This window comes from Nerophis lumbriciformis, linkage group LG02, assembly GCF_033978685.3.
Source record: "Nerophis lumbriciformis linkage group LG02, RoL_Nlum_v2.1, whole genome shotgun sequence".
NCBI classification, from domain to species: domain Eukaryota; kingdom Metazoa; phylum Chordata; class Actinopteri; order Syngnathiformes; family Syngnathidae; genus Nerophis; species Nerophis lumbriciformis.
In genome coordinates this window covers 4,496,728-4,510,075 of record NC_084549.2, presented here as the reverse complement: position 1 = coordinate 4,510,075, position 13,348 = coordinate 4,496,728, and the positions used below count along the sequence as shown (strand labels likewise).

Sequence of the window (13,348 nt, the reverse complement as noted above, 5' to 3'; positions counted from 1 at the left end):
ATCACATTGAATTATTTACATTATTTATAATCCAGGGTGTGGAGGGTAAGTGTCAAAAAGACAGCCAAAAGAGTTTGATATGAGAATAAATCTAAAGTTAAAATATAGGGTAGAAATGCACCCATTTGCAGGAAATGTAGTCTTGATTTTCAACATTTTCTTTCAAGGCTTGCATGTCTACATTAAAACATTCTTCTTCATACTGCATTAATATATGCTACTTTTAAACTTTCATGCAGAGATTTTTTTTTAAATGTCTCAAAAAAAAAAATCAGTGTTGACAGCTAGATTTTGTGGACATGTTCCATAAATATTGATGTTAAAGATTTATTTTTTTGTGAATAAATGTTTGGAATTAAGTTTATGAATCCAGATGGAGCTCTAATACAATCCCCAAAGAGGGCACTTTAAGTTGATGATTACTTCTATGTGTAGAAATCTTTATTTATAATTGAATCACTTGTTTATTTTTCAACAAGTTTTTAGTTATTTTTATATCTTTTTTTCCAAATAGTTAAAAAAAAGACCACAACAAATGAGCAATATTTTGCACTGTTATACAATTTAATAAATCAGAAACTGATGACATAGTGCTGTATTTTACTTCTTTATCTCTTTTTTTTCAACCAAAAATGCTTAGTTCAGATTAGGGGGTACTTGAATTAAAAAAATGTTCACAGGGGGTACATCACTGAAAAAAGGTTGAGAACCACTGCCTTAGAGGGAGCGTTGCTCGCACGGCCATGCTGCTACCTCTCTGCTGGGAGAGGACGTATACGTATGTGACGTATGACGTGACAGTATGTGACATGTGTAAGAAGGTGCGCTTGCTGTCTGTGAGAGGGAGACACAGGAAAGAGTGAGAAGAGCCTGTCGTGTAATGCCAGCAGCTAAAAGCAACTGCGTGAGAATTCACAGACCTGTGGATGTGTTGAAGGTGTGCTGGAAAATGCGGAACGGAAACTACGGAGCATCAGAAAAGTGGAATGTATTATTTAAATAGGTGCGTTGGAAAACACGGACCGGAGTTTTTTTTTTAAAACTGGATCTGGATCGGCATTTGCCCATGCCTTGCCGATACGCAATTTTTGGCAAATATCGGCAGCCGATCCGATCCAAATATCGGATCGGGACATCCCTACCGACTAGCGCTCTATATACATATTTATTTTATTTTTTTTAACTAATTTTGGCCAAAACGCTAACATGAAAACAAGATACATGAACGTTTTTCCGCATTAAAAGGCATTCCCCAACTAGGGTTGTACGGTATACCGGTACTAGTATAGTACCACGAAACTAATGAATCATAGTCGGTACTTTACCGTCTCTAAAAAGTACCTGTTCGCCCCCCCAACCCCCGTTTTTTTTTTTTTTTTTACGGGCATTGCTGGTTTTACGAGCAGAGGAGCATGTTCGGCAGCGCACAAACATAGAGTACTTACAAGCAGACACAGTGTGTAGACAGAAAAGGGAGACATTTTGGTGTAAAAAGTAAAGATAAAGGTGAAGTTATAACACTGAAACACCCTCAGGAAGAGCTGCTTTAAGACATGGCTAGCTAGTTAGTGGCTAATGTCCATCCGCAGTGTTTTATCTACTTCTAAATCACTAATCCTTGTCTCCATGGCGACAAATTAAGTATGTTTCTTACAAGACGAGGAATGGCTAAACATGCTTCACTACACACCGTAGGAGGATACAATAGCTCACCGGCGTCACAATGTAAACAAATGCCATGAGTGGATCTACACCTGACATCCACTGTAATGATACCAAGTACAGGAGCGTATCTAGTCGATACTACTATGATTACATCGATACTTTTTTCCTTTTTAAAAAATTCATATTATGTTTATAAAGTCAGTAAATATGTCCCTGGACACATGAGGACTTTGAATATGACCAATGTATGATCCTGTAACTACTTGGTATCGGATCCATACCTAAATGTGTGGTATCATCCAAAACTAATGTCAAGTATCAAAGAAGAGAATAATAAGTGATTATTACATTTTAACAGAAGTGTAGATAGAATATGTTAAAACAGAAAATAAGCAGATATTAGCAGTAAATAAACAAGGGGATTTATAATCATTTTTTACAGTTTGTCCCTCATAATGTGTACAAAATAATAGGTGTATAAATGACACAATATGTTACTGCATAGACTAATTAGGAGTCTTTGTTTGTTTACTTACTACTAAAAGACAAGTTGTCTAGTATGTTCACTATTTTATTTAAGGACTAAATGACAATAATAAACATATGTTTCATGTACACTAAGATTTTTTGTTCAAATAAAGACAATAATGACATTTTTTGTGGTCACCTTTATTTAGAAAAGTATCGAAACACATATTGTTACCGGTACCAAAATATTTATATATTTAATGTTTCTTTCTGCCAAGAAGGTATATTGTTTGTCAGTTTATTATACCTTTTTTTCCGGGCTATAGAGTGCACCCGTATTTAAGCCGCACCCACAATTTTTAGAGAGAAAAACAGGTTTTTACATATATTAGCTGCAGCAGTAGACATACCGCTACAAAATATTTTGTAAATATTTAGGGCCCGCATGGCCCATTGCATAAGGACTCCCAAAGGGAGTCCTTATGCAATGGGACATAAGGACCTATTGAATTTCTAAGGTTTTATTATTATTATTCTTCCGCAACTTTGCGCTGTAATTTGACCCCCTTAACATACTTCAAAACTCACCAAATTTTACACACACATCAGTAATATACGGCAAAACTTTTTATCAAAAAACCAACCTCAAAACTCAAAATTGCGCTCTAGCGCCCCCTAGGAAAAATCAACAGGAAGTTGGCAATTCCCCCTTCAAGACAAAAAAGTACTAAAAACAGTCAATTTTGTCTCTTTGAGCTGTATTTTCACCCTTTTAACATGCTCCAAAACTCACCAAACTGAACACACACATCAGGACTGGCAAAAATTGCGATCTAATAAAAAAAACCTAACCCCAAATCTCAAAATTGCGCTCTAGCGCAATTTTTTAATAAAACGCACAAAAAACTGCTCCTCGGAAGAAAATAATGACAAAACTGCCTGTAACTCCCACTGGGAAGGTCGGAGAGACATGAAACAAAAACCTCTATGTAGGTCTCACTGAGACCTACATTTCATAGATTGACAACCCTCAGCAAAAATCAACAGGAAGTTTGCAATTTCCCCTTCAAAACAAAATGTTTTTATAAACCGGTCACTTCTCTTCAAACATTATCTCCTCTGAGCGCGTTTGTCGTTTCAGCTTCAAACTAACACAGGAGAGAGATTGAACCCTTCCAAATAAAAGTTATCGAAATAATTTTTCTAACTGCTCCGGTTTTGATTTTATGAGCCTTCAAAGAACCGCTGCGCTGCTGTTTTCTCAAGATGGCTGCTTAAAAGCAGGAAGCACCAACGTGCCCACACAATGCAGACAAGGTAGGTACACTAGACAAAAGTATTGAGACACTTCGGACTAAAAGTAGACAAAAGTATTGGGACACTTATGACTACCACTGGACAAAAGTATTGGGACACTTAGGCCGAAAACTGGACAAAAGTATTGGGACACTTGGGACTACAACTTAACAAAAGTATTGGGACACTTGGGACTAAAACTGGACAAAAGTATTGGGACACTTAGGACTAGCACCTGCCAAATACGTGGGCCCGACCAACGCTGCTTGCAGCTTTAATTATGTATATACCTTAATTGTTTCCCACCCGTGCCTGTAAGATGGCAATAAAACGGGGGGGAAAAAATCGAACAAAACAGAAGTCATCGTCATCAGCTGTGGGAGCTAGCTCTCCAATCAGCTAAACAGACTCAATAACTCCACAGTGACGTTTGGGTGAACTTACGAAACTGAAACAATACACAAATAATGTCACTAGAAGTGTCAGGTTCAAACACTGATGACATATATCAAACAAGACAAGAAGCAAAGAAGCAAACAGAGGCAGAATTAAATTTTGCTCAATTGAGGAGAAACGTGTCGACCTGTAACCTCTGACAGTGTCACCCACGCTCTGGCGAAAGATTGTACGCCACCTCTTTTTATTTGGACTTTCCCTGTTTACATAACATCTGTTTCTAAAGGAATGGGGAGTATGTAAACGGTCATTGTTTTCGGTCACATTAACACAAAAGAAAAAGATGGCTTGGGCTAGTCCTGGATTCAGCCTTCGATGACAATAGATAACCCCCTCCCGTCTCCTCACATCGTACACAATGGAATTTTCCAAGCCTATGCTTGGTGCAGCAAAAACAGCCTCTTGTCTGTTCATTGGGAACTCAGAGAACGGAAAGTTCTTTCATAATTTACATACAATTTTTCTGACAATAATAGTACCAACACAGACACTCGTAAATGTGTTAGCATATTTTCTAGCTCGATGACATTATGATAGCACGTACAAATATGCATGGAAACACTCCTGCAGAGATCACACATACGACAGCTTAGTAAGTAGGAATTGTTTTAGTTATATTGTAAAACTTAGAAACGTTGAATGAAGGAAACGCTATGGACAAGTAGTAGACGTAACGGGATATAGGATAGGATAGGACTTTATGGTCATTGTAACAAGTACAATGAAACTATGTTTACAGCACAAACCTGTTCAAGATCAGACAAACCGTGTACAGGGTTACAGAACAGGAACGCTGATGGGTCGCCACGAGGCGCCCCGTAAAAGGTGGGAAAAAGGTCAAACGCTGGGGAATAAGATGAGTAAAAAAATACAATTCAGACTGGGCTCCTAAGGGGGCCTAGTCTGGAGTGGGAAAAAACCTCCATGCCATGCACACATAAACATGTTAAATATAATCATGACAACTCGCAACAGAGGGGGGAGTTGGGTCCCTGGAGGTCGACTGCTGCTATAAAGCGCTGCCAGCCGTCCATCACCCCGAAAGAGAATCAAGCGGGGGTGAAGGGGTGGGGGAGGGGGTGTGTGTGTGTGTGTATATGCCCATTGTCTTGAGTGTGTTGATGTAGTGTCCATAGGCCTGGGGCTGTTCTGCATGCAAGCAAAAGTTGGACTCCAGGTGTCTTTGAGGAGGGAGGGAGGTCAAAAGCGTCCATCATTGAGGTGTCCTCGGGGGGGGATGTTTTCAGAACAGCCTGTTCCTGTTGTTGGAGCGTCAAGTCCATTCGAGGGAGTCAAATCGTAGATTAGGATTTTTGTTTTTCCGTGAGCCGACATTACAATGGCTTGTCTGTCCTATTCGTCCATATACTTCCGGTTCAAGGTAGGAAAGAGGAAGTACATTTAACGCTGCAGCGCACCTTTTCAGTGTCTATGTCGGTGTTTTATGAAAAGTATTTGTTGAATACAAAACATCATGGCAGTCAGCGAAGAAAAAGCCATAAATTATCCGCACCGTTTTATAAGACGCAGGGTTTGAAGCGTTGGGAAAAAAAATTAGCAGCTTATAGTCGGCAAAATAACGTATTTGTTTTTGTTTTTTAGATAAAACTTGGTTAAAAAATGTCACTGTGTGTATAAATGTGTCCCTAATTGTGTGTCCCTCAGGTGCTGAACGAGGCGGTGGGAGCCATGATGTATCACACCATCACGCTGACCAGGGAGGACCTGGAGAAGTTCAAGGCGCTACGCATCATCATCCGCATCGGCAGCGGCTACGACAACATCGACATCAAGGCGGCCGGCGAGCTCGGTGAGACGCGGGATGGTTTTATTACATTTAAAATACTGCAATACAAGGAAGTGTGCTTAACATAGCAAAGTATTGTGTAGTATATAATAACACACTACACTGTGGTGCGTACTATCCAATACAATAGTCAAGTATTTAAACATGATGATGTGTAGTATATAATAACACACTACACTGTGGTGCGTATTAGTCAATACAATAGTAAAGTATTTAAACATGATGTGTAGTATATAATAACACACTACACTGTGGTGCGTATTAGTCAATACAATAGTCAAGTATTTAAACATGATGTTGTGTAGTATATAATAACACACTACACTGTGGTGCGTATTAGTCAATACAATAGTAAAGTATTTAAACATGATGTTGTGTAGTATATAATAACACACTACACTGTGGTGCGTATTAGTCAATACAATAGTAAAGTATTTAAACATGATGTTGTGTAGTATATAATAACACACTACACTGTGGTGCATATTAGTCAATACAATAGTAAAGTATTTAAACATGTTTTGTAGTATATAACACACTACACTGTGGTGTGTATTAGTCAATACAATAGTAAATTATTTAAACATGATGTGTAGTATATAATAACACTACACTGTGGTGCGTACTATTCAATACAATAGTAAAGTATTTAAACATTATGATGTGTAGTATATAATAACACTACACTGTGGTGCGTATTAGTCAATACAATAGTCAAGTATTTAAACATGATGTTGTGTAGTATATAATAACACACTACACTGTGGTGCGTATTAGTCAATACAATAGTCAAGTATTTAAACATGATGTTGTGTAGTATATAATAACACTACACTGTGGTGCGTATTAGTCAATACAATAGTCAAGTATTTAAACATGATGATGTGTAGTATATAATAACACACTACACAGTGGTGCGTATTAGTCAATACAATAGTCAAGTATTTAAACATGATGTTGTGTAGTATATAATAACACACTACACTGTGGTGCGTATTAGTCAATACAATTGTAATGTATTTAAACATGATGATGTGTAGTATATAATAACACACTACACTGTAGTGCATATTCAATACAATAGTAAAGTATTTAAACATGATGATGTGTAGTATATAATAACACACTACACTGTGGTGCGTACTATTCAATACAATAGTAAAGTATTTAAACATGATGTGTAGTATATAATAACACACTACACTGTGGTGCGTATTAGTCAATACAATTGTAATGTATTTAAACATGATGATGTGTAGTATATAATAACACACTACACTGTGGTGCGTATTAGTCAATACAATTGTAATGTATTTAAACATGATGATGTGTAGTATATAATAACACACTACACTGTGGTGCATATTATTCAATACAATAGTAAAGTATTTAAACATGATGTTGTGTAGTATATAACACACTACACTGTGGTGCGTATTAGTCAATACAATAGTCAAGTGTTTGAACATGATGATGTGTAGTATATAATAACACACTACACTGTGGTGCGTATTAGTCAATACAATTGTAAAGTATTTAAACATGATGATGTTTAGTATATAATAACACTACACTGTGGTGCGTATTAGTCAATACAATAGTCAAGTATTTAAACATGATGTTGTGTAGTATATAATAACACACTACACTGTGGTGCGTATTAGTCAATACAATAGTCAAGTATTTAAACATTATGATGTGTAGTATATAATAACACACTACACTGTGGTGCGTATTAGTCAATACAATAGTAAAGTATTTAAACATGTTTTGTAGTATATAACACACTACACTGTGGTGCGTATTAGTCAATACAATAGTAAAGTATTTAAACATGATGTTGTGTAGTATATAATAACTCACTACACTGTGGTGCGTATTAGTCAATACAATAGTAAAGTATTTAAACATGATGTTGTGTAGTATATAATAACACACTACACTGTGGTGCGTATTAGTCAATACAATAGTAAAGTATTTAAACATGATGTTGTGTAGTATATAATAGCACACTACACTGTGGTGCGTACTATTCAATACAATAGTAAAGTATTTAAACATTATGATGTGTAGTATATAATAACACACTACACTGTGGTGCGTATTAGTCAATACAATAGTAAAGTATTTAAACATGTTTTGTAGTATATAACACACTACACTGTGGTGCGTATTAGTCAATACAATAGTAAAGTATTTAAATATAATGTGTAGTATATAATAACACACTACACTGTGGTGCGTATTAGTCAATACAATAGTAAAGTATTTAAACATGTTTTGTAGTATATAACACACTACACTGTGGTGTGTATTAGTCAATACAATAGTAAATTATTTAAACATGATGTGTAGTATATAATAACACTACACTGTGGTGCGTACTATTCAATACAATAGTAAAGTATTTAAACATTATGATGTGTAGTATATAATAACACTACACTGTGGTGCGTATTAGTCAATACAATAGTCAAGTATTTAAACATGATGTTGTGTAGTATATAATAACACACTACACTGTGGTGCGTATTAGTCAATACAATAGTCAAGTATTTAAACATGATGTTGTGTAGTATATAATAACACTACACTGTGGTGCGTATTAGTCAATACAATAGTCAAGTATTTAAACATGATGATGTGTAGTATATAATAACACACTACACAGTGGTGCGTATTAGTCAATACAATAGTCAAGTATTTAAACATGATGTTGTGTAGTATATAATAACACACTACACTGTAGTGCATATTCAATACAATAGTAAAGTATTTAAACATGATGATGTGTAGTATATAATAACACACTACACTGTGGTGCGTACTATTCAATACAATAGTAAAGTATTTAAACATGATGTGTAGTATATAATAACACACTACACTGTGGTGCGTATTAGTCAATACAATTGTAATGTATTTAAACATGATGATGTGTAGTATATAATAACACACTACACTGTAGTGCATATTCAATACAATAGTAAAGTATTTAAACATGATGATGTGTAGTATATAATAACACACTACACTGTGGTGCGTACTATTCAATACAATAGTAAAGTATTTAAACATGATGTGTAGTATATAATAACACACTACACTGTGGTGCGTATTAGTCAATACAATTGTAATGTATTTAAACATGATGATGTGTAGTATATAATAACACACTACACTGTGGTGCGTATTAGTCAATACAATTGTAATGTATTTAAACATGATGATGTGTAGTATATAATAACACACTACACTGTGGTGCATATTATTCAATACAATAGTAAAGTATTTAAACATGATGTTGTGTAGTATATAACACACTACACTGTGGTGCGTATTAGTCAATACAATAGTCAAGTGTTTAAACATGATGATGTGTAGTATATAATAACACACTACACTGTGGTGCGTATTAGTCAATACAATTGTAAAGTATTTAAACATGATGATGTTTAGTATATAATAACACTACACTGTGGTGCGTATTAGTCAATACAATAGTCAAGTATTTAAACATGATGTTGTGTAGTATATAATAACACACTACACTGTGGTGCGTATTAGTCAATACAATTGTAATGTATTTAAACATGATGTGTAGTATATAATAACACACTACACTGTGGTGCGTATTAGTCAATACAATAGTAAAGTATTTAAATATAATGTGTAGTATATAATAACACACTACACTGTGGTGCATATTAGTCAATACAATAGTAAAGTATTTAAATATAATGTTGTGTAGTATATAATAACACACTACACTGTGGTGCGTATTAGTCAATACAATAGTAAAGTATTTAAACATGATGTTTTGTAGTATATAACACACTACACTGTGGTGCGTATTAGTCACTACAATAGTAAAGTATTTAAATATAATGTGTAATATATAATAACACACTACACTGTGGTGCGTATTAGTCAATATAATAAAGTATTTAAACATGATGATGTGTAGTATATGATAAGTCACTACACTGTGGTGCGTATTAGTCAATACAATTGTAATGTATTTAAACATGATGATGTGTAGTATATAATAACACACTACACTGTGGTGCGTATTAGTCAATACAATTGTAATGTATTTAAACATGATGATGTGTAGTATATAATAACACACTACACTGTGGTGCATATTATTCAATACAATAGTAAAGTATTTAAACATGATGTTTTGTAGTATATAACACACTACACTGTGGTGCGTATTAGTCAATACAATAGTAAAGTATTTAAACATGATGTTGTGTAGTATATAACACACTACACTGTGGTGCGTATTATTCAATACAATAGTAAAGTATTTAAACATGATGATGTGTAGTATATAATAACACACTACACTGTGGTGCATATTATTCAATACAATAGTAAAGTATTTAAACATGATGTTTTGTAGTATATAACACACTACACTGTGGTGTGTATTGGTCAATACAATAGTAAAGTATTTAAACATGTTTTGTAGTATATAACACACTACACTGTGGTGTGTATTAGTCAATACAATAGTAAAGTATTCAAACATGATGTTGTGTAGTATATAATAACACACTACACTGTGGTGCGTATTATTCAATACAATAGTAAAGTATTTAAACATGATTATGTGTAGTATGTAATAACACACTACACTGTAGTGCATATTCAATACAATAGTAAAGTATTTAAACATGATGTTGTGTAGTATATAATAACACACTACACTGTGGTGCGTACTATTCAATACAATAGTAAAGTATTTAAACATGATGTGTAGTATATAATAACACTACACTGTGGTGTGTATTAGTCAATACAATAGTAAAGTATTTAAACATGATGTGTAGTATATAATAACACTACACTGTGGTGCGTACTATTCAATACAATAGTAAAGTATTTAAACATGATGTGTAGTATATAATAACACACTACACTGTGGTGCGTATTAGTCAATACAATAGTCAAGTGTTTAAACATGATGTTGTGTAGTATATAATAAAACACTACATTGTGGTGCGTATTAGTCAATACAATAGTCAAGTGTTTAAACATGATGTTGTGTAGTATATAATAAAACACTACACTGTGGTGCGTATTAGTCAATACAATAGTCAAGTGTTTAAACATGATGTTGTGTAGTATATAATAACACACTACACTGTGGTGCGTATTAGTCAATACAATAGTAAAGTATTTAAACATGATGTGTAGTATATAATAATTCACTACACTGTGGTGCATATTATTCAATACAATAGTCAAGTGTTTAAACATGATGTTGTGTAGTATATAATAACACACTACACTGTGGTGCGTATTAGTCAATACAATAGTAAAGTATTTAAACATGATGATGTGTAGTATATAATAACACACTACACTGTGGTGCGTATTAGTCAATACAATAGTAAAGTATTTAAACATGATGTTGTGTAGTATATAATAACTCACTACACTGTGGTGTGTATTAGTCAATACAATTGTAATGTATTTAAACATGATGTTGTGTAGTATATAATAACTCACTACACTGTGGTGCGTATTAGTCAATACAATTGTAATGTATTTAAACATGATGTTGTGTAGTATATAATAACACTACACTGTGGTGCGTATTAGTCAATACAATAGTTAAGTATTTAAACATGATTATGTGTAGTATATAATAACACACTACATTGTGGTGCGTATTAGTCAATACAATAGTAAAGTATTTAAACATGATGTTGTGTAGTATATAATAACACTACACTGTGGTGCATATTAGTCAATACAATAGTCAAGTATATAAAGTTAATGGTAATTATTATTGAATAGAAGTGATATTATATATAGTGATTATTTATTTATCATTTATATGTTCCTCCCCAGGCATCGCGGTGTGCAACATTCCCTCAGCAGCTGTGGAGGAGACAGCAGACTCCACACTGTGTCACATCCTCAACTTGTACAGGAGGAACACTTGGCTCTACCAGGCCTTGAGGGAAGGAACCAGGGTCCAGAGTGTAGAACAGATACGTGAGGTGGCCTCTGGTGCTGCCAGGATCAGAGGAGAGACCCTCGGACTCATCGGATTTGGTCAGTTACTACTACTACTACCACTACTACTACTACTACTAATACTACCACTACTACTGCGACTATGACTACTACTACTACTTCTACTTCTGCTACTATTGCTACTACTACTACTACTACTACTACTACTACTACTTCTACTACTTGTACTACTACTACTACTACTACTACTACTACTACCACTACTACTGCAACTGCGACTATGACTACTACTACTTCTACTTCTGCTACTATTACTACTACTACTACTACTTCTACTACTACTTGTACTACTACTACTACCACTACTTCTACTACTGCTACTACTACTACTTGTACTACTACTACTACTACTGCGACTACGACTACTACTTGTACTTGTACTTCGACGACGATTACTACAGCTACTACTACTATTACTACTACTACTTATACTACTTATACTACTACTACTACTACTTGGGTTGAGTTTTTCCTTGTCCTGATGTGGGATCTGAGCCGAGGATGTCGTTGTGGCTTGTGCAGCCCTTTGAGACACTCATGATTTAGGGCTATATAAATAAACTGTGATTGATTGACTTTGGTACTTCTACTAGTACTACTACTACTACTTCTACTTGTACTACTACTTGTACTTGTACTACTACAAATACTACTACTACTCGTCCTACTACTACTACGACTACTACTACTTGTACTACTACTACTTGTACTACTACTACTACTACTACTTGTCCTACTACTACTTGTACGACTATGACTACTACTACTTCTACTTCTGCTACTATTACTACTACTACTACTACTACTACTTCTACTACTTGTAGTACTACTACTACTACTACTACTACCACTACTACTGCGACTATGACTACTACTACTTCTACTTCTGCTACTACTACTACTACTACTACTACTACTTGTACTACTACTACTACCACCACTACTACTACTACCGCTACTTCTACTACTGCTACTACTACCACTACTTCTACTACTGCTACTACTACTACTTGTACTACTACTACTACTACTGCGACTACGACTACTACTTGTACTTGTACTTCGACGACGATTACTACAGCTACTACTACTATTACTACTACTACTTATACTACTACTACTACTACTTGGGTTGAGTTTTTCCCTTGCCCTGATGTGGTATCTGAGCCGAGGATGTCGCTGTGGCTTGTGCAGCCCTTTGAGACACTCATGATTTAGGGCTATATAAATAAACTGTGATTGATTGACTTTGGTACTACTACTACTACTACTACTACTACCACTAGTACTACTACTTGTACTTGTACTACTACTACTACTACCACTACTACTACTACTACTACTACTTGTACTACTACTACTACTTGTACTACCACTACTACTACTACTTGTACTTGTACTACTACTACTACTACTCGTCCTACTACTACTACTACTACTACTACTACTACTAATACTTGTACTACTACTACTACTACTACTACTACTACTTGTACTACTACTACTTGTACGACTACAACTTCTACTACTATTACTTGTACTACTTCTACAACTACTACTACTATGTATGTACGTATTATTTATTTATTACTAATCTTT

General features: G+C 34.7%; 1 protein-coding gene across 4 annotated transcripts in view; it reads left to right on the top strand.

The window, feature by feature from the left end:
* Positions 1-13,348, top strand: part of LOC133577325 (C-terminal-binding protein 2-like) — a 205,025-nt gene that overhangs the window by 170,050 nt on the left and 21,627 nt on the right. For all 4 annotated transcript variants that reach the window (XM_061931253.1, XM_061931081.1, XM_061931334.1 and 1 more), the window contains 2 exons: positions 5,551-5,695; positions 11,561-11,767. In XM_061931253.1, the coding sequence (XP_061787237.1) occupies positions 5,551-5,695; positions 11,561-11,767 (352 nt within the window). The remainder of the gene's footprint in view (positions 1-5,550; positions 5,696-11,560; positions 11,768-13,348) is intronic.